This window comes from Rhagoletis zephyria, unplaced genomic scaffold (assembly GCF_001687245.7).
Source record: "Rhagoletis zephyria isolate East Lansing unplaced genomic scaffold, Rhagoletis_zephyria_1.1 Rzeph_scaffold_00173, whole genome shotgun sequence".
Lineage (NCBI taxonomy): Eukaryota > Metazoa > Arthropoda > Insecta > Diptera > Tephritidae > Rhagoletis > Rhagoletis zephyria.
This window is the reverse complement of record NW_016157257.1, coordinates 317786-339739: the sequence shown is the minus strand read 5'-3', so window position 1 is coordinate 339739 and position 21954 is coordinate 317786. Positions and strand designations below refer to the sequence as shown.

General features: G+C 33.6%; 1 protein-coding gene across 1 annotated transcript in view; it reads right to left on the bottom strand.

The window, feature by feature from the left end:
* Nucleotides 1–7331: 7331 nt before the first annotated feature.
* The window catches only part of LOC108356474 (chaoptin-like), a 313273-nt gene continuing 298650 nt past the window's right edge, over nt 7332–21954 (bottom strand). Inside the window, exon 9 of the mRNA XM_017607582.1 lies at nt 7332–7502. Within this exon, the coding sequence (XP_017463071.1) occupies nt 7429–7502 (74 nt within the window). The 3' untranslated portion in view covers nt 7332–7428. The remainder of the gene's footprint in view (nt 7503–21954) is intronic.

Genomic DNA, 21954 nt, shown 5'->3' with positions numbered 1-21954 from the left:
GCAACATATTTTTGTATCGATTCGAACAATTTGATATAATGAAGCAATTGTACCTCACAGGAATCATGCATGCAAGTTAACGGCAGATCACACATAGCGGCACAATGATTAATATAAACAATATTGCTTATTGGAAAAAGCATAATTTGTATCTTACAGATTCATAATACAATTTTGAATACTCAGCAATTATGCAGCTGCATAATTGCGACTCATTTAACTTCTTTATTCAGAATTGAAATTTGATATATTTTTTCCGCTCCGAATGGAAAATTCCATTCAAAGGCGTCAAATAACTTCTTTGTCCAAGCCATTGGCATTTCATCATAGCGTGATGCAATGCCAACGCCTTATGGTGAAATTAATTATTAAGTAAACATAATAAATGTATAAATAGGCTAAGATTGAAAATAAAGACGATTCTTTTCTCAAAGTTTGTAACTTAAACAACTCGAGTTTTAATTTATCCGCGAAGACGCGGATTAATATATATTTTTTTACTGTTTCCCAAATGGGGAAACATAATTGGCGCCCAATGTGGGGCTCGCGAGTGTTTTGAATTCGCAAAACAAAATCGCGCATTATTAAATATCCTTTAAAGGATTAGTCGCGATAAATAAAGGCTTGTACAGCCAATAGCAAAAATTAAGTCCAATCTATAACTTAGCTCAATTCTGCGATTCTGAATTCCAGACCCTCCAGAATAGAAGAGCCTCCCTTCCTAGAAGGGATCACAATTAAAAGAATAAATGATAAATAACTGCCCATACAGAAAACGTTAGAAAACATAACGAGAATAATTGAATTTTTTATATATATAAACAATTTAAATACAAAACAGAAATATGGCGAACGGTGACTTAACCGTTGACCTTATTACGCGTTTAATCGCTAACAGTAATATAGGTCTAAGGCAAGAAATCGAACATTTACGTTCACAACTAGAAGTGAATACGCGTAGGGCTACATATTATGGAGCAGAGACAATTGATGAAAATATAGTGTGTCAGGAATCCCTTGATGTGATAAAATCACTACCTGAATTTTTCGGAAAAATTAATGCGTATTTTAGCTGGAGGGAAGCAGCTCATAACGCGATGAGCCTGTACGTGAGAGGCAGTAGAAAATACTTCGCGGCTCTTACAATATTGAGAAATAAAATTACTCAAGACGCGAATGATGTCCTTACAAAGCACGGCACAGTGTTAAATTTTGATGCGATAGTTGCTCGCCTTGACTTCGCGTACTCGGACAAACGCCTAATACATATTATTGAGCAAGAATTAAGCGTCCTTCGACAAGGCGTAATGTCTGTTGTAGAATATTACAACCTAGTCAACAAAAAATTTACTTTATTAATAAATAAAACAATAATGACACATGGCAATGCGTCAGATATAACCAAAGAGCTTAATAAGAAGAAACAGGACTCAATGCACCTTTAAGGGATATAATTTTTTCGCTTAACCCGCAAGATTTGCCTGATGCTTTGGCAAAAGCACAAGAGCTCGAATCAAACAATCAAAGAGTACTATTTGCTCAAAATTTTGCAAATGAAAAAATAAGAGCAAGGTTACCAAAATTCACAAATAATAATTTGCGGTTCCCATCAAGGAACAACGTCCCTAAAGCAGAGCCCATGGATGTGGATCCATCCATATCAAGGTTCAGAAGAAATTTTAATAATAAGCCGCAACAGAATGGTGGCTTTGTAAAGCTAAATTTTAATATGGCTAGCACAAGTGCTTCAGCCAATAAACCTCTACAAAATTTTGGGGTACAAACCCAAAATGCACACGCTGCAAAGCGACCGAGAGAAAGCAACCATAGCTTTCGTCCGCAGGAAAAAACCCAAAGGGTAAATAATTTAAAAGAAAGTCATTTTTTAGGGGAAGAGGGGATGTCCTCCCCTATATCAACCTCTACGATGCCAAATTAGGCAAACATTTAAAAGCTCTTGTCGATACAGGGGCTACCTCATGTTATATTAGGCAGGGGGTATATGAAAATAGGAATGAATTAGCCATTTACAAAAAGGTAAACACCGTGAATGGTTATTCAATCATTAAATATTACCATTTAATAACCCTATTTGGAGTCAAACAGGTTTTTTATGAAATAGAAAATTTGGAATCCGATCTACTTTTGGGGTATAATTTATTGGAAAAAATTGAAGCGCATATCGACGTGCCCAATGAGAAAATTTTTTATAAAATAAAAAGTGATACTGAAAGTGTCGAAAATAGCATGAATATTATTATTCATACGAAAAACATAAATCCTTTGGAACAGAAAGTTTCCAAGGTACCAGCCGATACAAAAATTGGCACTAAGGAACATAAAGCTTCCAAAAAACAAGCTGATAAAAAAATTGGTATTAAGGAACATATAGTTTCCGATAAAAATACTAAGGAACATAAAGATTCCAAAAAACAAGCCGATAAAAAAATTGGTATTAAGGAACATAAAGTTTCCGATAAATATATAAAGGAACATAAAGCTTCCAAAAAACATAAAGCTTCCATAAAATTGGTCGATAAAAAAATTGACACTGAGGAACAAAAAGATTCCATAAAGCCAGCTGAAGATTTTACTGGCAATATACTGTTAGAAAAATATTTTGCTTTAGGACATGAAGATCCTTTAGCACCAGCCGATGAATTTAACGGCAATAACGATAATTGTTCAATACTGAGTGAAAGAGGCTCAGAAATAACGAATCATAAATGTGAAAATGAAAATGATGAATTGTCAAATTTGAAAGAATACATAAGGTATAAAATCAGTGAAACACATCCTGAAGTGGATACAAGTTTTCCATTCAGAACTGATGTAAGAGCAGAGATAAAGACAGAGGGCAAGGAGCCTATATGGAGCAAGCAGTATCCATATCCTCTCTCTGTAAATTCTTTCGTAAATAAAGAAATCAACAGAATGTTGAATGAAAAAATTATAAGGCCAAATAGAAGTCCTTATAATTCACCAATTTGGGTAGTACCAAATAAGGGTACAAATGACGATGGCTCACCAAAATCTAGACTGGTCATCGATTATAAAAAAATAATCGAGAAAACCATTCCTGATCGTTATCCTATACCGGATACGAATATAATTTTGTCAAATTTAGGGAAAGCAAAGTACTTCTCAAGTATTGACTTAGAGTCCGGCTTACACCAGATATTAATGTCGAAAAACGACATAGAAAAGACAGCTTTTTCTGTCAATAATGGAAAATATGAGTTCTTGCGTATGCCTTTCGGTCTTAAAAATGCTCCCAGAATTTTTCAAAGAGCAATGGACGATATATTACGCGATCAAATTGGGAAAATATGTCATGTTTATATGGATGATATAATTATTTTTTCAGAAAGTTTAGAACAACACATAGAAGACTTGGAATTAATAATTGAAATACTGAGAAAAGCTAATATGAAAATCTCTCTTGAAAAATCAAAATTTTTCAAAACCAAAATAGAATTTTTGGGTTACATCATAGCCCAAAATACGATCAAAACAGATCCGAATAAAATAAAATTAATGCTTAATTATCCGTTACCAAAAAGTTTACGGGGATTAAGAGGATTTTTGGGCATCACAGGTTATTATCGCAAATTCGTTAAGGATTACGCAGCGATTGCAAAGCCTTTGACAAAATACTTGTCGGCAGAAAACGGCAGGGTTTCAAAAAATATGTCAAAAAAAGTATTAATCGAAATTGATGAAGCAGGCATATCCGCTTTTAACAAACTAAAAAGAAATTTAGCGTCAGAAATGGAATTGACGCAACCCGATTATTCAAAAAAATTTGTGTTGACTACCGACGCATCAAACGTTGCAATAGGTGCAGTACTTTCCCAGGAAAATAAACCAATTACGTTTATTTCTAGAACTCTTAATAAAACAGAAAGAAATTATGCCACAAACGAAAAAGAGCTATACGCCATCGTATGGGCATTAAAAAATCTTCGTAACTATCTGTATGGTGTAACAAATCTTGAAATTCATACAGATCATCAACCACTAACTTTTGCATTGTCTACCCGCAACCCAAATTCTAAAATGAAAAGGTGGCATGCGTTTATCGAAGAATTTTCTCCAAAATTTGTGTATCAACCTGGCAAAACAAACATTGTAGCTGATGCACTATCACGCCTTGAATTAAACAATTTATCAAGTGAATCAGGAGATTCACCAGAAGACGAATCACAACATTCTGTTCAAAGTAGCGATAATTTTTGTATAGAGGAAAAAACCGGTAAATCAATTCAAACAATAAATTATATTATGTAAAAATAAATTTACTATCCATGAACTAATTGAAACTTTTGGAAGTAAAAGACACTTAATTGAATACGACACAGTTGAGAACCTTCTCACAATTTTAAAGGAATATATAAGACCTAACTTAGTAACAGCGATACACTGCACAGTAGAAGATTTGCACGAGATACAAAGACCTCTTAAAGAAACATTTCAGAATAAATTTGTATATACGAGGTTATTTCCTATGGACCTTCCCAATAGTGAAGATCAAGCAGATATAATTGAACAAACTCATAATAGAGCGCATCGAAACCATGTAGAAAATATTAAGCAAATAGAAAAATTATACTACTGGCCTGAAATGCGAAAACGAATGAAAGAATACGTACGAAATTGTATAACTTGTAACAGAAATAAATATGACCGTCATCCTAAACAGATTCCGATAGGAAAAGCACCGACTCCGGATAAAGAGGGAGAACAGTTGCATATAGACATTTTTTACGCTCAAAAATTGAAATTCCTTACGTGTATAGACGCGTTCTCAAAATTTTTAATACTAAAAAATATTGAAGATAAATCAAATATTGAGGAAAAAGTTTTGGAATTGCTCCAAGCTTTCCCAGATGTGAAATGCATAACATTAGATAATGAACCAAGTTTCACAACACCCCAATTCAAATCGTTAATGCAAAGATTAAATGTGGAAATCTATTTTTGTGATCCACGTCACAGTACAACCAATGGACAGATAGAAAGAGTTCATTCTACAATAATAGAAATTGCTAGATGCATAAAAGAAGAATATAATATAGTTAGCGATTTAGAAGCAATTTTTAGAGAAAGTCAACAGTATAATTTGACAGTACATTCAGTGATAAAATTAAAGCCGAAAGATGTCTTCCACAATAAAATAAATCACGAAAATTTACCTGATATTCTCAAACAAGCACAGGAAAAAATGCTTGCGACTCATAATAGGAATAGAATAGAAAAACAATTCCAAACAGGAGAAATTGTCTATGAAAAGATTATAGGGGAAAGAAACAAACTTAAACCTAGACATAGGAGACAACAAGTAAAGGAAACCCTAGAAAATAAGATAATAATTAATAATAGAGATAGAATCATACATAAAGATAATATAAAATCTTAATTGCTTATAAGTTTTCAACATGATAATACTCGTAATTACAACCTTAATCGGCTTAATAACAGCTGACATTATAGACTACAGTCGACAAGATTACATATCGCACATGTTGACATAAAAATATTTCATATCATACGTCAACAAAACCGATACCGATTCGAAAACTGTCGCTAACTGGTTACAGAATCTGCCCCAGGCCTACAAAAATGATATCGTCTGATTCAGCTGGAACAAAAATGTTTCAAACAAGTAAGAGTTTTTCTCTATTATGGCCTCAAACCGACATATATACATCTTTCATTTGAATCAGTATTAAAAGCTCTATTAAGCTGGCATTTCAGGGTACTATTTTATATATATATAAGGAAAATTTCAAAGTTAGGGGGGGGGGGGGGNGGCTACGCCCATGCCATTAGGCACATTTTGAAATTTTTAAATTCCATCCCTGCTTGTACCTCACACGAATCATGCATGCATGTACGTACATACACACGCAACACACTTCAGTATCGATACGAAAAACAGTTTCGTTACCGCACAATATGTTGTGTTGTATTAGTTGCGTTCGATAACAAAATTAGCCAACACCAGCCAACAAACAAAATCAAGAGAGTAAGCGAAAATTCTCTCCCAAAGAGATGAAAAAGCAAAAAAGTAAACGAACAGGAAATTAGCCATTACTTGCAAAAACCGGAAGAAGAAGACACACCAGCTGACTTTGTTTATGTTTTATTTGTAAACAAACTGAAATTCATGTTGCCTCCATAGAAGAAAAAAAAGGAAAGTGAACATTCAATGTTCGCCAGGAACATTTCTAGAAGTAAAAACTAGTTGGCGCTATCATAAAGTCACATAGCAGGCAGCCAAAAGCATATAAATACCAAAACTCGGAAAATGCAATTTTGTTTGTTTACAAAAATTGCAACCATATGTTTTGTGATCATATGTTTTCGTGTTGGATAATTTTTGCTGACTAAAATTTTGCCAGTACAAAATGAACGCTTCTCTTGCATCAAAATGAAGCTTACTCTCTCAATTTTTGTGTGTTGGATAATTTTTTGTCGTTATCGAACGCCATCCGGTAAAAATTTGGAAAAATTATTACAAATTTTTGACTTGTCGAACGCAACTATTGATTGACGTTGATGGTGCATATACGGAACATGCGAGTAACGAGATTATTATGAGAGTAACGATTCCGTACTTCGAGTCAGGGGTTGTATTCGTTACTACGGTTTGCTACAGCTCTATCAGTATTACCGCAGCCGTTAGAGCTGGGATACTATCGATAGTACCGCCACTCGATTTAGTGTCTACTAATTTTTTATAAAAGTTGTACAAAACATAAAAAAACTACAAAATAATTAAAAATTCAAAGTTTTTAATTCGAATTTCTATAAAAATTTTGTGTAAGCAGTTTTATAGCTTATTAAATTTTACTATAACTCAGTGTAAGCTTATCGTTGCTAAAAATCCCAATGACCTAAATTTTTTTTTGTTACCGACTGTGTTGTGAATTTTCTTGCATAAAAAAAAAGTATGTAATATGTAGAGATATAAAGAAGAGACATTGTGAAGTCGTGCTAAAACCGACATCGATAGTTTCAAAAACTATCGATAGTGGCGACAGTTTTCAACTATCGATAGTATCCCAGCTCTAGCAGCCGTACTGCGATGAACATGATGTCGGTGGAGATATAAATAATTTTTTCGCAACTTTTCATACCCTTCCTCCCGTAAACTATTTTTTCCTTTCTCTAACTCGCGTTCGCACTTTCACTGCTGCGCGGGCAAAAAAGTGCCCATGTCTGCCCTAAATATTTGGATGCTGCGCTAGCTACATGGAGTTTTTTCAATACACATTGCGCGAAAGTTTCTGTCATGCATATAAATAAATATTTATCCGTATATTTATTAGTTACTGCTTCTGTTAATGCTATATACATAAAGGTATTAATAAAAATTAAAACTATTTGTTAATATTATTTTGATGGTTAATCCATATATGTATTTTACACGGTTTCACGAAATTTTGGCTCCCTCGCTGCAAGGTTCTTCCCTTTCTTCTTTTGTACGAAATAGGCTTCTGTAAAGATATAATGCGAAATGAGTTTAATAAATAAAATATACTATGTACACATGCGAACAGTGACAGATCTAGAATTTTACTATTGGGGGTTTGAATTTTTAATTTTATCACCTATTCGATTTTAACCCTTAAAGGTAACGTTATTTTACATACTCTAAAGGTAATCTTCGTCGAATCGACGAAGTCCTTTTATCTCCCATTTTTTGTATGAAAACTGTTGGGAGTTTTAACATTTTGGCCCAAAGTGCAATTAATTTATGAAAAATATCATGTATAAAACGACTTCAAATGAAATTTCTGTCTTCATACTCTACAGTAGAATTTAATAAGGGATTAAATTAGATTTTAACCCTCTCAGCTCGTTCTAAGCAATAATGGAAGGTCGTTAAAAAGGCACTTAGAGGGTTAAAATGTTGCAAGAAAATTTTAAGCAGACAGAAGTCGCCAAAGATGACGCGTTGTAAGGGTTAGAATAAGTGATTAACCCTCCGTTGTGTGATGTGGCCTACGCAGGCCATTTCGATTTTCAAAGGTGTATATCTTCTTTCTTCGTTAAGTATTTTAGAATGGGCGACAATATACCATACCCGTCGATGTACTAAAGAGTCTGTGAATACTACAACCATTCCCGGCCAACGGATAAGGAAGCAAATCAGTTTTACAAAAAAATGGTAAATGGCCTACCCTGCGTACCTACCCTGATTTGCTTGACCTTAGTTTGTCGGTCCAAACAGGCGTCTCGATTTACTGTTGTTGGGTAGCTTGTTTCTAATGGGATGGTGACAAGAAAGCGGCTGACTTAGGTACGTGTGATGATTTTGAGATTACCGGCGTATAGTGGTTCAACTGCTGTACAATGAATAGACTAGATTTAATATTCACAATTTCTTTATTTTCACCTGCAAGGAATGCGGTGGAACCTTTTACCTTTTACTAAACCTGATACAAAAAAAAAACTGGAAACGAATAGCACGATTACCTTCTATGTTGCCGGCTCGAACACATTGTACACTTACGGCTTTTTACTTTCAGCCTTTTTCCCCTTATATTTTGGGCTCAGTCGATTTTTCTTTATTAGATACTAGCCAATGCCCGCTTACTTCGCGGCGCCTAATAAGAACTTTTCCGTTGGCCAATGCAAAAGAGCGTTTAAAATCAAAAATAGTCAGTAAATCAAAATTTTTGGTATAAGTTGAAACCACTAAGGCGCAGTATCCTCCTCACACATAGGCCAATAATACTAACGGCATATGGAATACCAATCCCTTTCGGTGTCATGTTATTTCCACCTGTGAGAGCATGCTTAATCTTTTTCTATGATCTTGCAACTACAACATTGGTGGATGGAAACGCAAGAGCACAGAAGTGCGTTTTCTGTTATAGAAGGGCCAAGAATCCTCGCTGTCCTACAGGATGAAAGTGGCTAAATGTGTCGTGTGATCTCTTGAATATCTTTCAAATGAAGCAATTTATATACCTACGGTGATATTTCCTTGTTAATTCGTCACTTTTACAACTCGTGGTAATATTTATGAACTGATTTCTTGGTAGATGCAAGACCGCATCGTGCATGAAGGCGTCAGACAAACTTATCCCCATCCTTCATTTAGACATCTGAAAACTAAATTCGTATAACTTAAAAATAGGGCCAAAGCAGACCAACCACACGGGGTTTCTATACATTTCGGCTGTAGCGCCATCCACTGGGTCCATTTTCTGCAAAACCATTGCTTACCATAAAATGAATACGTGTTATGAATTTCAACCTCGACTCCAGCGGCACTCATCGGGTCAATTTTTATCAAAAGAATTTTCCATCATACAGGTACATAGCTCACATTTAAAATTTGATCGAAATCGGTTAATAAATACGATTTTTATAAATAACACGACTCCAGCACCACCTAGCGAGTTTTCTAAGACCATATATGTATGTAAGATAACCTCCGACAATCTGACGGAACTCTATTTAGTGGTTTTTTAGTTTAGTCCGAACAACGAAAACGGCTATCATTTTATGCAAATAGGTAAGTACATAGGACAGTCTATAGCGAAACTCGTAAAATCAAAGCTCCATTCTCTGTGAAAAATTTAAAAAATTCTGCAAAATTTTCACATACATTTTACCTTTTACTAAAAATTAANACCTAGCGAGTTTTCTAAGACCATATATGTATGTAAGATAACCTCCGACAATCTGACGGAACTCTATTTAGTGGTTTTTTAGTTTAGTCCGAACAACGAAAACGGCTATCATTTTATGCAAATAGGTAAGTACATAGGACAGTCTATAGCGAAACTCGCAAAATCAAAGCTCCATTCTCTGTGAAAAATTTAAAAAATTCTGCAAAATTTTCACATACATTTTACCTTTTACTAAAAATTAAAAACAAAGTTACAATAAATATTTCAATGGGATTTAGGAATCTAGGAGAAAATGGTTCCCAATCGAATGATAGTTGCGCGTTTACGTAAATGTACATATATCGATCCAGCCTTTCCAATAATTACCACTTTTCGCCATAAGTACGGTATTGATAACACATGTAGCTGTGTCGAATTTCAGGACGTTAGCGTAAGCGGTTCCAGAGATAAGCTGTATGAGAAGTTCAGTTTGAATGGAAGGTGCCAAGCCCCTTTTTCCAATGCATTGGCAATATATGCATCAGTGCTAAGTTTCAGTTCCTCAGCGTAATTAGTTTTAGAGATACATATATTGGTTTTTTAGGTTTTGGTCTGTATAAGGATTTCAGGAATATCCCGAGCTACATACCTAGTAAATTTTTGGTCGGAATATTTATTTTCAAGGTGCTGGCATATGTTCCAAATATGAACCAAATCGGTGCAGCCGTTTAGTAGTTTACTAAAATACATTATACAGAGAACTGTATGAAATTCTTAATTTTTTGGCAGCAACAACAAAAAGTTTTGATTTTTTTTACCGAAAAACCTTCCACACAGAAGTTCCAAAAAAGTGCGATTGGTTATGCTTGAACATACTTAATTGAATGTCGATAAAATTAAGTTTGTAGTTATATCAAGGCAAAATTTTGAGAACAGTCCGTTGCTAACTCTAAATATAAACAACGACGCACTGGAAAAAGTTGATACATTCAAATACCTAGGAATAATGATCGACGATAAACTAAAACAAAAAAAAAAATGGATTCTATATTTTCAATTAGAGCTCTAGTTTTTGCGTGATGCTCTTAAACTATGTTCACACATCAATATTATCTCAATCAAAGCTCGTTTTTTAATCGCCCCGTTTACACAGGCAAATCTCAGATTATTAGCCGTCAAATTTGTTGTGCTTGTTATTCTCACATCTCAAGGAAAAGTTATGTTTCTTCTCTGTGCCACCGTGATCACGTTTTTATGCTATAATAAGCAATATAAATATATTTTAACTTAACATTTTATTAAAAATACCTTTACAAACCTCTTTTCCTTGCTAGCGTACATTTTTGTTTACTTTTACATTTGGCATTTCTCCTCTTTTTTGCAAAAACAATCGATAAAACTAGGATGGACACCGAAAAGTTATCGGTTTAATCTGAGATTATTTTATAATTACAGATTAACAATGGACGAATTTTATATGGCTAATCTCTTGTTATAATTACAGACTAGGGTGTTAAGCTCGAAAATGAGGATAATCTACTTATATGCGAACCTAGTATTACAACCATACAGACAGACAGACCAAAATTATAAAAATTTTAGATTTGGCTTCTCTGGGTCTAATAAACCCCCTATTAATTTTTCTTTAACATCAAATACTCTCGTTTGATACCCTTATGGCAACACTTAGTGTATATTATAAATTTAACTGAATTAAAGTTTTCAAATAAGTGGCAACCCGCTTCAAGAATATTTTCAAAAGTAAGCTTCCTAATCCTCTTTAGTTTATTGTCCGTATTGTAATATTTCATTTATTTTAAAAATTTAAATGAACACAATTTTTCAAGCAGTCGGCAAATCTCCCTCGTGAATGTGCGGCGTGCATACTTGTCTGCATCGTTGGCGTAGCTCATTTTTGGTAGAAAATTCTTGAGTATACGAAGTACACTATTTCTATTGTGGAAATACGAGTCGCGGTTCATTACGATTAAGTACAAATAAAGTTTCGGTATTTCGATATTTGTGAAGAAGTGCAAAGAATAAATAGATCCTGGATATCTGTGTCAATAAGGGTAAGTATTTTTAGATTTTTTTTACAAAATTTAACTTTGTTACCTACAGTAACAATAAAGACACGACATTTTTACCAGTTACGGCTATTTTTCCATTGTTTGTTTACTGTATATTATATTTTTTTTTATAACAAAAGCGTATTATCTAACAAAAACAATATAAGTCCAAATTTCAAACTTTGTAGAAAAATTATAGAAATTCAACAATATTAGGGCAAACTTTTTATTAAGATTATTGACGGTGTCAAGCATTTTCTTCCATACAAAGTGTGTTCGAAGATTTTTTTGTAGGGAATAAAATAATCANATGGTTCAATGTTTACTACAACTATACAGATTAAAGTTTTATGAGTTAGAAACTCGAATGGATAAAATAGTCAAAGATTCAAAGTAAAAATTTTTCATATAATGAAACTAGTTCAAAGTTTTTCTCTTTTTACTTGTAATATAAAAATATATTTTTTGATTGTTCTTCGTATTTTCTGTCTTTTTTTAGTGCTTTATTTTGCTTTTTTTGCAATACATTTTTTTTTGCCTTTTTCGCTATTTTGTTTTGCCTTTTTTTGCCTTTTTTGCAATACCTAGTGCCTTTTCCTGCCTTTTTCGCTATTTTATTTTGCCTTTTCCAGCCTATTTCGTTACTTTATTTTGCCTTTTTTATAGGTTTTTAGGTCCTAAAAATCCGTTCTCTGGTTATGAGTATTCGAAATTTAGCATTTGAAAGGAAGCTCAAGAAAAAAGAAATAAATATTTCCGCTAGCCCACTTATATATCGATAGAAACGAAAACACCGGTTAACGTGTTCATAAATCGGTAAGTGTTAAGCTAGTTATCAAGGCGAACGTTTTCAAATTTTAATCAATTACGAAGGACCACAAAAAAAATCGACGAAAGGTGAATAAAACCAGACCGTGTTTTTGGATTCGTTGAACAAAACAAAAAAGTATCAAAAATCAACGCGAATTTTTAGCTACTTCAAACTTGCACTTTCTTAAGCTAGAATTTAATGCGCCATAAAACTAGAATTTGTCTAGAAAATCTTAATAAAAAGTTTGATGGAAAAATTGTTTGCTGAATTTTTCTAATATATCAACAAAGTTTGAAATTTGGACTTATATGGTTTTTGTTAGATAATGAGCTGTTTTTTTTTAAATAAAAATAATATATTAATTGTAAACAGATCTCCGAGAAAGATTGCCGAAAGAGACATTAAACATTTTTGATTTGAACTTATTACTTCCTGACGAAAAAAATTATGCTATCGAACGCGTAAAATCGCTTGGAAAACGATACGAACTATTCCTAGAAAAATGTGGTATCAATTTGGAAGGAGAGTATAAAGTGTGGTTGGAACGAAGGACAAATAAGGAAAGCGAAAAGCCATTCCCAAAATCAGTAGCAGAAGTTCTTGGTAAATGCGACGAATATGCTTTTCCATTGATTAACAAACTTCTCCGAATTCTGGTCACACTTCCAGCTAGTAACGCTACTTCCGAAAGAAGATTTTCAACCCTTCACCGGTTAAAAACATGGTTGCGTAGTACCATGAATGAAGAAAGACTGATAAGTCTAGCACTTTTACACGTACACTTAGATATTGAAATTGACACTGAAAGGATAATAGAAAGATTCGCAAAAGGAAAGCGCAAAATTGAATTTGAAATTTAAATTATTACAATACAAATTCTGAATAAAATGTTAAGTTACTTAATTACATCCTTCATTTTACCAACATTGTAAGCAAGAAATAAGTATTTATATGTACATATATATTGCATTAATAAACCCAAGGTATAACTTTACATCTTGTGTTTTTTTTAAGTACATGCAATTGTTTTATTAGACGCTGCACCAAAATCACAAAATGAAAAGTAATATTATATCACAAAACACTTTACTTCACACTTCATAAAAAATACTCGAACCTTTATTTGCATGAAAAATAAATTAGGGTTAAATGCCTGTAATTTAACGATAGATATGGACAAATGTATACATAAATGATCAGAATGAAAAGAGAAGTCAATTAAGCCATGCTGTCTGTCCGTCTGTCCGTGTACACGATAACTCGAGCAAAGATTTAGATATCTCAACGAAATTNTTATTTGCATGAAAAATAAATTAGGGTTAAATGCCTGTAATTTAACGATAGATATGGACAAATGTATACATAAATGATCAGAATGAAAAGAGAAGTCAATTAAGCCATGCTGTCTGTCCGTCTGTCCGTGTACACGATAACTCGAGCAAAGATTTAGATATCTCAACGAAATTTGGTATGTAGGTTGCCCTTTATCCAAGATAGGTTGTTATTGAAAATGGGCGAAATCGGACTGTAACCATGCCCACTTCCCATACAACGGTATTTTCGAAAAATGCAAAAACTGCGATATTTCAGTAAATATTAGATGCAAATTGTTGAAAACTAATATGTAGAGTATAAGTGTGGTAAAAAAAAAATTGTATTATGAAATTTTTGGGAAATTGGCGTGACCCCGCCCACTTATGATAAATGCCGTATCTCAATAGCCACTTCACCAAGCCTTACCAAACTCGGTACGAGGCTAGGGTAGGGTCTAGCTAAGAAACGTGTTGAAAATCTTTGAAATCGAGCGATAACCAAGCCCACCTGCCATATAACGGTAATTTACAGAAACACGAAAATTGAGATAAATCAGTAATTACTGGAGATCATAAACTTAAAATCGATGATTACAATAACCACTTATCAAAAAATTACAATATTATAAATTTTTGGATAACGGGCCACCCCGTTATGACCACAAATGTGTATCTCGGTAACCGATTTATCAATTTCTACCAACCTCGGTGCACTTAGTAACCTTCGTACGGAAAAGCAATTCGTTGAAAATTGTTCTGAGGACGCTAATTAACTCCAAGTTAATAGTTACAACAATCTCCTAACAATAAATAACTGCTAAATACTTTTGGGAATTGGGCGTAGCACCACCCACTTTATAACTAAAAAGGTGTACCTCGGTAACCACTTAATCGATTATCGAAAACGTTTGAATCGATACTTTTCTTGTTGGTGTTGAAATTGTACTTAAAATCGGTAAATTGTACTTTTGTACTTTTTAAAACTAATTGTACTGAAAAAAGTACAATTGTAATTAAAATATCAACACTGCTAGATACTTCACTTCGGGAGAAGTCTGAATGTGACTCCTTTGAAGAAGACAAATTCCTTTGTTCGGCATTTCGTCTTACTCGCCTTCTCTTTGCGCAACGTTGTATTCTATCATCCAAGGTTCATATATTCGTAGGCAAATTCGCGAAATCATTTCATGAATTTGAGTACAAACTCAGTGCATAATTTCCATTTCGTGTATAATTGAAATACAGTGAAACCCGCTTAAGTACCCCCCGGTTAAGTACCTAACCCGCTTAATTAACCGACATTTTTGGGCACCGTGAATTTTTGAATGTAATCTGAAGAAAATCCCTCTCTTGAGTACCTCCCCGCTTATTTACCCAACCCGTCTCAGTACCTACATTTTTCGTACCCAATTTACCATTTGACCTATAATTTTCCCCTTTTAAGTGCTCTTTTAAAAATCCTTAGAATATTTACATATTTTTAAATTTAGTGGCAGCGCTACACACTTTCGGCAAATAAATTATAAAAAATCAGCGGTAATTTTTAGTCACTTGAAACTTGCATATTATTACACTAAAATTGAAGGGCTATAAAACTGTATACTCAAAAAACACTTCTGAGAAAAAAGCTTAAGCTTAGGTTTATATGGTATTTGTATTTTCATTGAAAAATCTTACAAATTAATAAATAAACATAGTGACAAAGAATATCATTTTGAATTTGGCCCAAAATGATACGTCCAACTCTCTTTGTATGTATGTAAATTCTTGTAAAAATTACATAACATTGCTTTATCTATTTTCTTAAAAAAGTATTTTTTTATTTGTTTATGTGTTTTGTTTGGTCTTGGTTTTAAACTACGCATACTTCATTAAATATTCGTGTTTTATTCAAGGATTTACATATTTATGTAAGTTAACAAAAAGATGTAGCTACATCAATAATTATGTTCGCTTAAGTACCCGCATCGAGGTAATTAAGCGGGTTCTTTTAAGTACCCAACCCGCCTAAGTACCTAAAAAGTTGACATTTTTCATGAGGTACTTAAGCGGGTTTTACTGTAAGGAAATTGTGTTCCTGCACCCAGTTTCTACTCAAATTCATCAAATGATTTAATCAATTGAGATACATAGGTACACGAATTATGCTTGCTTCATTCATATATTTTTTTCGGTCTATGCTAGCTTCTGTACTAACTTTGCTTGATATAATTGTACCATGATTCAACAATACAAGGTCGGATAACCTGGCATTTATCTCGCTCCCGCATTCTGCCTTAGCATGTGTTGCTAGGGTTCAATCGATACAAGTAAATACAAGTAAATACTCGATACTTTTCTTTTGATACCAAGTATTTTTTTACTCGATACCTTTTTTTACTTGGTATCGAAAGAGTAATTTCTACTACTTTTATCATTGCAGCGGCAACTCAACAAATGACTCCCGTTATCAGAGTTTTCGCGGAAAGTGCGGTCATATAGTACAGAAAGTAGAAATCGCTTGTCTGTAAAGCATTTAGAAAAGTTGTTGTTTCTTGGCAGTGTGCCCCAAAAGCTATTTTTTTCATAAATATTTTGTGAATAATATACTTATATGAGGTCATATATGTAATTATAACTAATATTGTTCCTCAGCAATGTACCAAAAGAAACAATACAAGTTTTTTTTCATAAATAGTTTGTAAATGACGCAGTGTGGTGTATACTTATAGAGGTGACCTTACGGATAAGTGTCGGATTTTTATTTTTATTTTCAAATTAATTTTAGTTACTTTTTTACAAAAAAATATAGCTCATTCTATGACAAAAACCATGTAAATCCTAGTTTCAAATTTTGTACAAAAATTAAAAGAAAATCAAAGTTTCACCAAAATTAAACACTTTTTATTCAGAACAAAAAGTGTAGAATTTTGATGAAAACGTACTAGCGCAAAAGAGAAGGCACAAGTTGTCCCTTCTTATTATTTACGTTCTTTGATGAAACTTCGTTGATTTGCTTTTAATTTTTGTACAAAGTTTTAAACTTGCATTAACAAGGTTTTTGTTATGGAATGAACAATATTATTTATAAATAAAGTAAATAAAACTAATTAGAAAATAAAAAAACAAAATAAAAATCAGAAACTTATCCATATTGGGTGACCTATACACTCATATGACTGAAAAAATTATAACCAATACTGTTCCTTGGTAATGTGCCACAAATATTAATTAATTATTATTTTGTATTCTAACTAAATAACTTAAATATGTATATACGTTTTCTATACCTGCAACTTTTCTGGCTTTTTATTTGATTTTGACATACAATGTTTTAAACCATGATAAGACGTAATCATATGACCTTTTACAACAAAAAAGGGAAGTATCTCTCGAAAGAGAAGATGAAAACAATTTAAGTAATTACCCGATACTTTGCCGATACTGAGTAGGTATCGATACTTTCAGTCTTTTGAGTACAAGTACTCATTAGAGTGATACCTTAGTGGTATCGATTGAACCCTATGTGTTCCTTTCTTTTTTGATTTATAGAAACTGCTACTAAAATACAAGGAGAAATATTGTCTTCGTATAAAAAGTTCAATAGGCAACACTGCCGATATTTTCATAGAGTGTTTCGTGGAAATTGATTGATCAAGTAAGTATGCCAAAAATCATAAATAATGGAACTATTTTGAAATAAAACAATAATTTACATATTTCTATCGGAGTTATTCAAAATTTTTATTCAAAAACTTGAGTTTTACAGCAAGCGCAGCCGTTGCAAGTAAGTTTTGCGCGCTACGATCTTTGCATGTCCGTCCACGTTTGGCTGGTGCAGTCCACTAGGAATTACACCTGCAGCGATTTTTTTGGTGAAGTGCAGCTGTTGCATACCAGACATTGGCAAAGGGTGCTGTTTTTATGACTTTAAGCCTACTCACGTTAAAAACGGGGGATGAACGAACACCAGCGCAAAGCGTGCTGTCTTGCAAATACAGCCACCACAAGTGAACGATGCTTATAACCAGTGTTGCCGTTTTAGCCCTTTGGTGGCTAGATTTAGCTACAACATATTTTTTTTGGCCACATAAATTCAAAATTGCCCCTAGCCCTTTTTTTAGCCCTTTGGAGAATTTATTCATACTTGGCAAGAAAAAGTTGTATATACTTAATTTGAGCTATTTTTTTTCATTTATGTAAAAGATGAGTTTTTAAACTAAGAAAGACTGATATATATATACATATACTAGCTTTTACCCGCGGGTTTCACCCCACGTCTTTATACAAACATGAAAAATAATTTTTGTAAAGATGTATTTTATTTCTGCTCTAATTTTACTATAGGAGAATACTGAGGGACAGTTGTATAGCTTGGGTGTTATGTAATGAAATTTAATAATAACTTTTTGGCACAATAGGTGTTTTTATTTACATTAAAATATCTCCAACAAATGATATATCGTCGTTTAAAGTACAAACCCGCGTATCAATATAATGTAAAACCGCGTATGTGAGGTTGCATAAATTATTTTCTAGATAGTAAAAACACTCATATTTCAAAATGGTTCTCTTTTTTATAAAGCAATCGCATCAAGTGTATTTCAGGACGAATGGATAAAAATTGAGCCAAGAGCTTGTGTGTGCAAATTCAGTTTTTGGCAGCAAAGGTCAGTTACGCGGTTTTGCACTTTAAACGACGATATGTAGTAAGTAATAGTAGAAATACCAATGTTGTAATATTACAATTTTAGCTATCTAATTTCTTTGGAATAATAACTAATATTATTTCACAGCATGTTTTTAATACTTCGAAGCCTCTATTAACATAAATGCATTTTCAAATGCAATTACCATAGATTTTATTTTCGATAAAGTTTAGGGTTTTGCTTTAAGGAATTCTTGATTATTGTCATTGCAAAAGCTAAGCGAACTGGAAACTGAGTCCTGTAAATTCGAATGGCATATCAGAAAGAATTAAAAGGGCCATGTAAATTGTGGTTCCGAAGTTATGGCTGATACAAAATTCAACGCCTGTGTTATGCGCTACGCCCCCTTTTACAAACTCATTTATATAAACATACCTTACTATAAGCACCTACCATAGGTATGTCTGCATACCAAATTTCAAGTTCATGTGACTTATCGTTCCGAAGTTATGGCTTATTAAAAATTCCACGCCCCCTTTTGAAAACTCATTCAGATATGTCTGCATACCAAATTTCTCGTTTATGTGACTTATGGTTCCGAAGTTATAGCTGATTAAAAATTCCACGCCTTTGGGATGTGCCACGGCCCCTTTTACAGACTACTAAAAGCACCAACCATAGATATGTCTGCATACCAAATTTCAAGTTCATGTGACTTATCGTTCCGAAGTTATGGCTTATTAAAAATTCCACGCCCCCTTTTGAAAACTCATTCAGATATGTCTGCATACCAAATTTCTCGTTTATGTGACTTATGGTTCCGAAGTTATAGCTGATTAAAAATTCCACGCCTTTGGGATGTGCCACGGCCCCTTTTACAGACTACTAAAAGCACCAACCATAGATATGTCTGCATACCAAATTTCAAGTTCATTTGACTCACGGTTCCGAAGTTATAGATGATTAAATATTTCACGCCTACAGGAAGTGCCACGCCCCTTTTCCAATTCCGCCCATTTTTTCCCATGAGTATGGAATTAATTTCATTTATCTCGACACCATGTTCCAGTACTCTACCGCAAATATTTTAAGAGATATACAAAATGAAAATTTTAGTTAGTATGGGAGGTGCCACGCCCCCTTTTCCAGTACTGCCGATTTTTCTCTATGCCTATAACCTTCCCGGGATAAACACAAATAAGTGTGAAAAGTCTCATGCGATTCCGTGTCGCGATTCAAAAGTTATAAGGTAATAAACAAACAGACATTCACATTTATATATATAGATGTATTGTAAGTACCTTACGTTTTCATACATACATACTGTAAAAGTGTTAGGGCTGTTAACTTATCTATTAACGATTTAACTATAGTTTAAAATAGATAAGTTTGCGGCCCTTAATATTCTTAATTTGTTAAATGGCCCATCAAGTCGATTGGCCGTGTATGTTCTTGTGGTGTGAGTGTACAAGCTGCTGGCGCGACTTCAAAAACTATTTCAAAATTTTATGATTGTACCAGCTTGCTGGTGTCATGAGTGGTGAAATTAGCTAAATTTTCTAAGTAAAAAGTATTTTGGCGGAAATTTCTTGCACTGTATGAGTCAAAGCCGTGTGTGTGGAGGATTAAGTTCCCGATATTGCAGTTGTAAATTAAAAAAAAAAACAATGCTTAACAAAATGGTAGAAAAATTATGAAATTTCGGCTCTAATCATTTCGATCTTTCCTCGACCCCATTTGTAAAGAAATGAATATTGTAGCAGCATGCTGGTAAGTTATGTATATGCTTCGAGCATGATGGTAAAATCACTTGATGGAGCCAGCAAGCTGGTGTCGTATATTTTCCCTTAAATACAAATCGGTTGTTGGTTGGAAAAATATTTGCTTTTTTTCCAGAGTTCATTGTTCTTCTATACCATTACTTATTGAAAATGTTTGCGGGTATGCTTATATATGTATATGTTAGTAAACAAATTTAGCTGCCAGTTTTAGCCACAACGACTTTTTTAGCCCTTTTTTTAAAGGAATTTGGCTACCACTAAAAAGATTCGCGGCAACACTGCTTATAACAGCTTATACTGATATTGACTTCGGCAAACCTGTACTCCGAATGAATCGTGCACGAAACCAGCAACCGCCGTATTTGATCGACTGCCAAAAGCACAATACTGCTTTTGGACGGTTGCCGAAAGCATGAGAGCTTATGTGAAAGACTGGCGAAGGCAAGATGCCGCAGTCAGTGTTGCCAGAAGATTTTTGTACCCCATCCCCTTATCGGGCCGCAGTTATCCCCAAAAAATCCCCATTTTTCCTTTAAATCCTCATTTAAATCCCCTTTAGTAAGAAATAAAAAAAAGCATGTATTCACATTTGTGTTAGTTCATTTTAATCCAGTTTTCATTTTAATACAGTTTTAATTTTAACGCAGTTTTCATTGCAGTTTTGAACACTTTTCTCTACACATTTTCACAAATTTATATATATATATATATAGACTGCATCACTCCACATACAAAAAAAATTCGGTGCTATTTTTCCATTGGAATTATAAAATTTATTATATTTTAAGACGGAAAAATATTAAGATTTAAGTGAGCTGGACCGATTTGAAAACACCTCTAAAAATGGAATTTTATATGAATAAAAATAGTTCCTTAAAATTTTTTTTTGAAAAAATGCCCTAAAATGTCAAATGGCTTTCAGCAAAAAGTCAGATGATTTTCAGCAACAAGTCAAACGACTTCTGTAACAAATGATGAGCTCTCATGCTTTCGGAACCGTTCAACTGCCGCGTTTGCTGGCACAGTATATACAGTAATAAACCTTTTCGCAGTTTTTCACCATTTGGTCCCCGAGGAGTACTTTTGGGTTGTGTGCAGCATTTTCGTTTTGCGCACACGGCAACACTTACTGTGGGGAATTTCGCCTCATGATTAGAAAAGGTTCTTTTCGAGGATAAAATATACATAATTATGTGTTATTTATGAACAAAATGTAGGTTAAATATAATATTCATCTTTAATGTATGCTGACATTCATGCTTAATGAAGAATAATATCAATAGTTAAGTACATAATTAACGCTTGTGTTTTATAAACTAGAAAACTCAAATCATAACACTGGTCTACAAATTTCAACTTTTTTTCTGCGAATAAGACGGGACCTGGTGTTTCTGAACGGATTTTTCGTGCTGAACACGAATCCGGGGTCAAAAATGTCCCATCACGTCACGTTTTCGAGAAAAAAGGGGTTGAAACCCCTAAAAACAGCGTTTTTGGCCATTTTCGAAAAATTATAGAGCTGAACCCTGACGTGGTACAAATTTTGCATATATCAGAAATTAAAGGCTAAACCGTGCCCTTTCGAATGAGCCCTATGCCGAATTGATCGCGTGCACCCTTAAAGCAGGGGGTGTATTTGTGTTTAGGGGTGCAGGAAAAATTGATCACAGAAAGAATTTAATCTTAAACGATCATAGAAAATTAATAATGCCAAGGTTTTAAC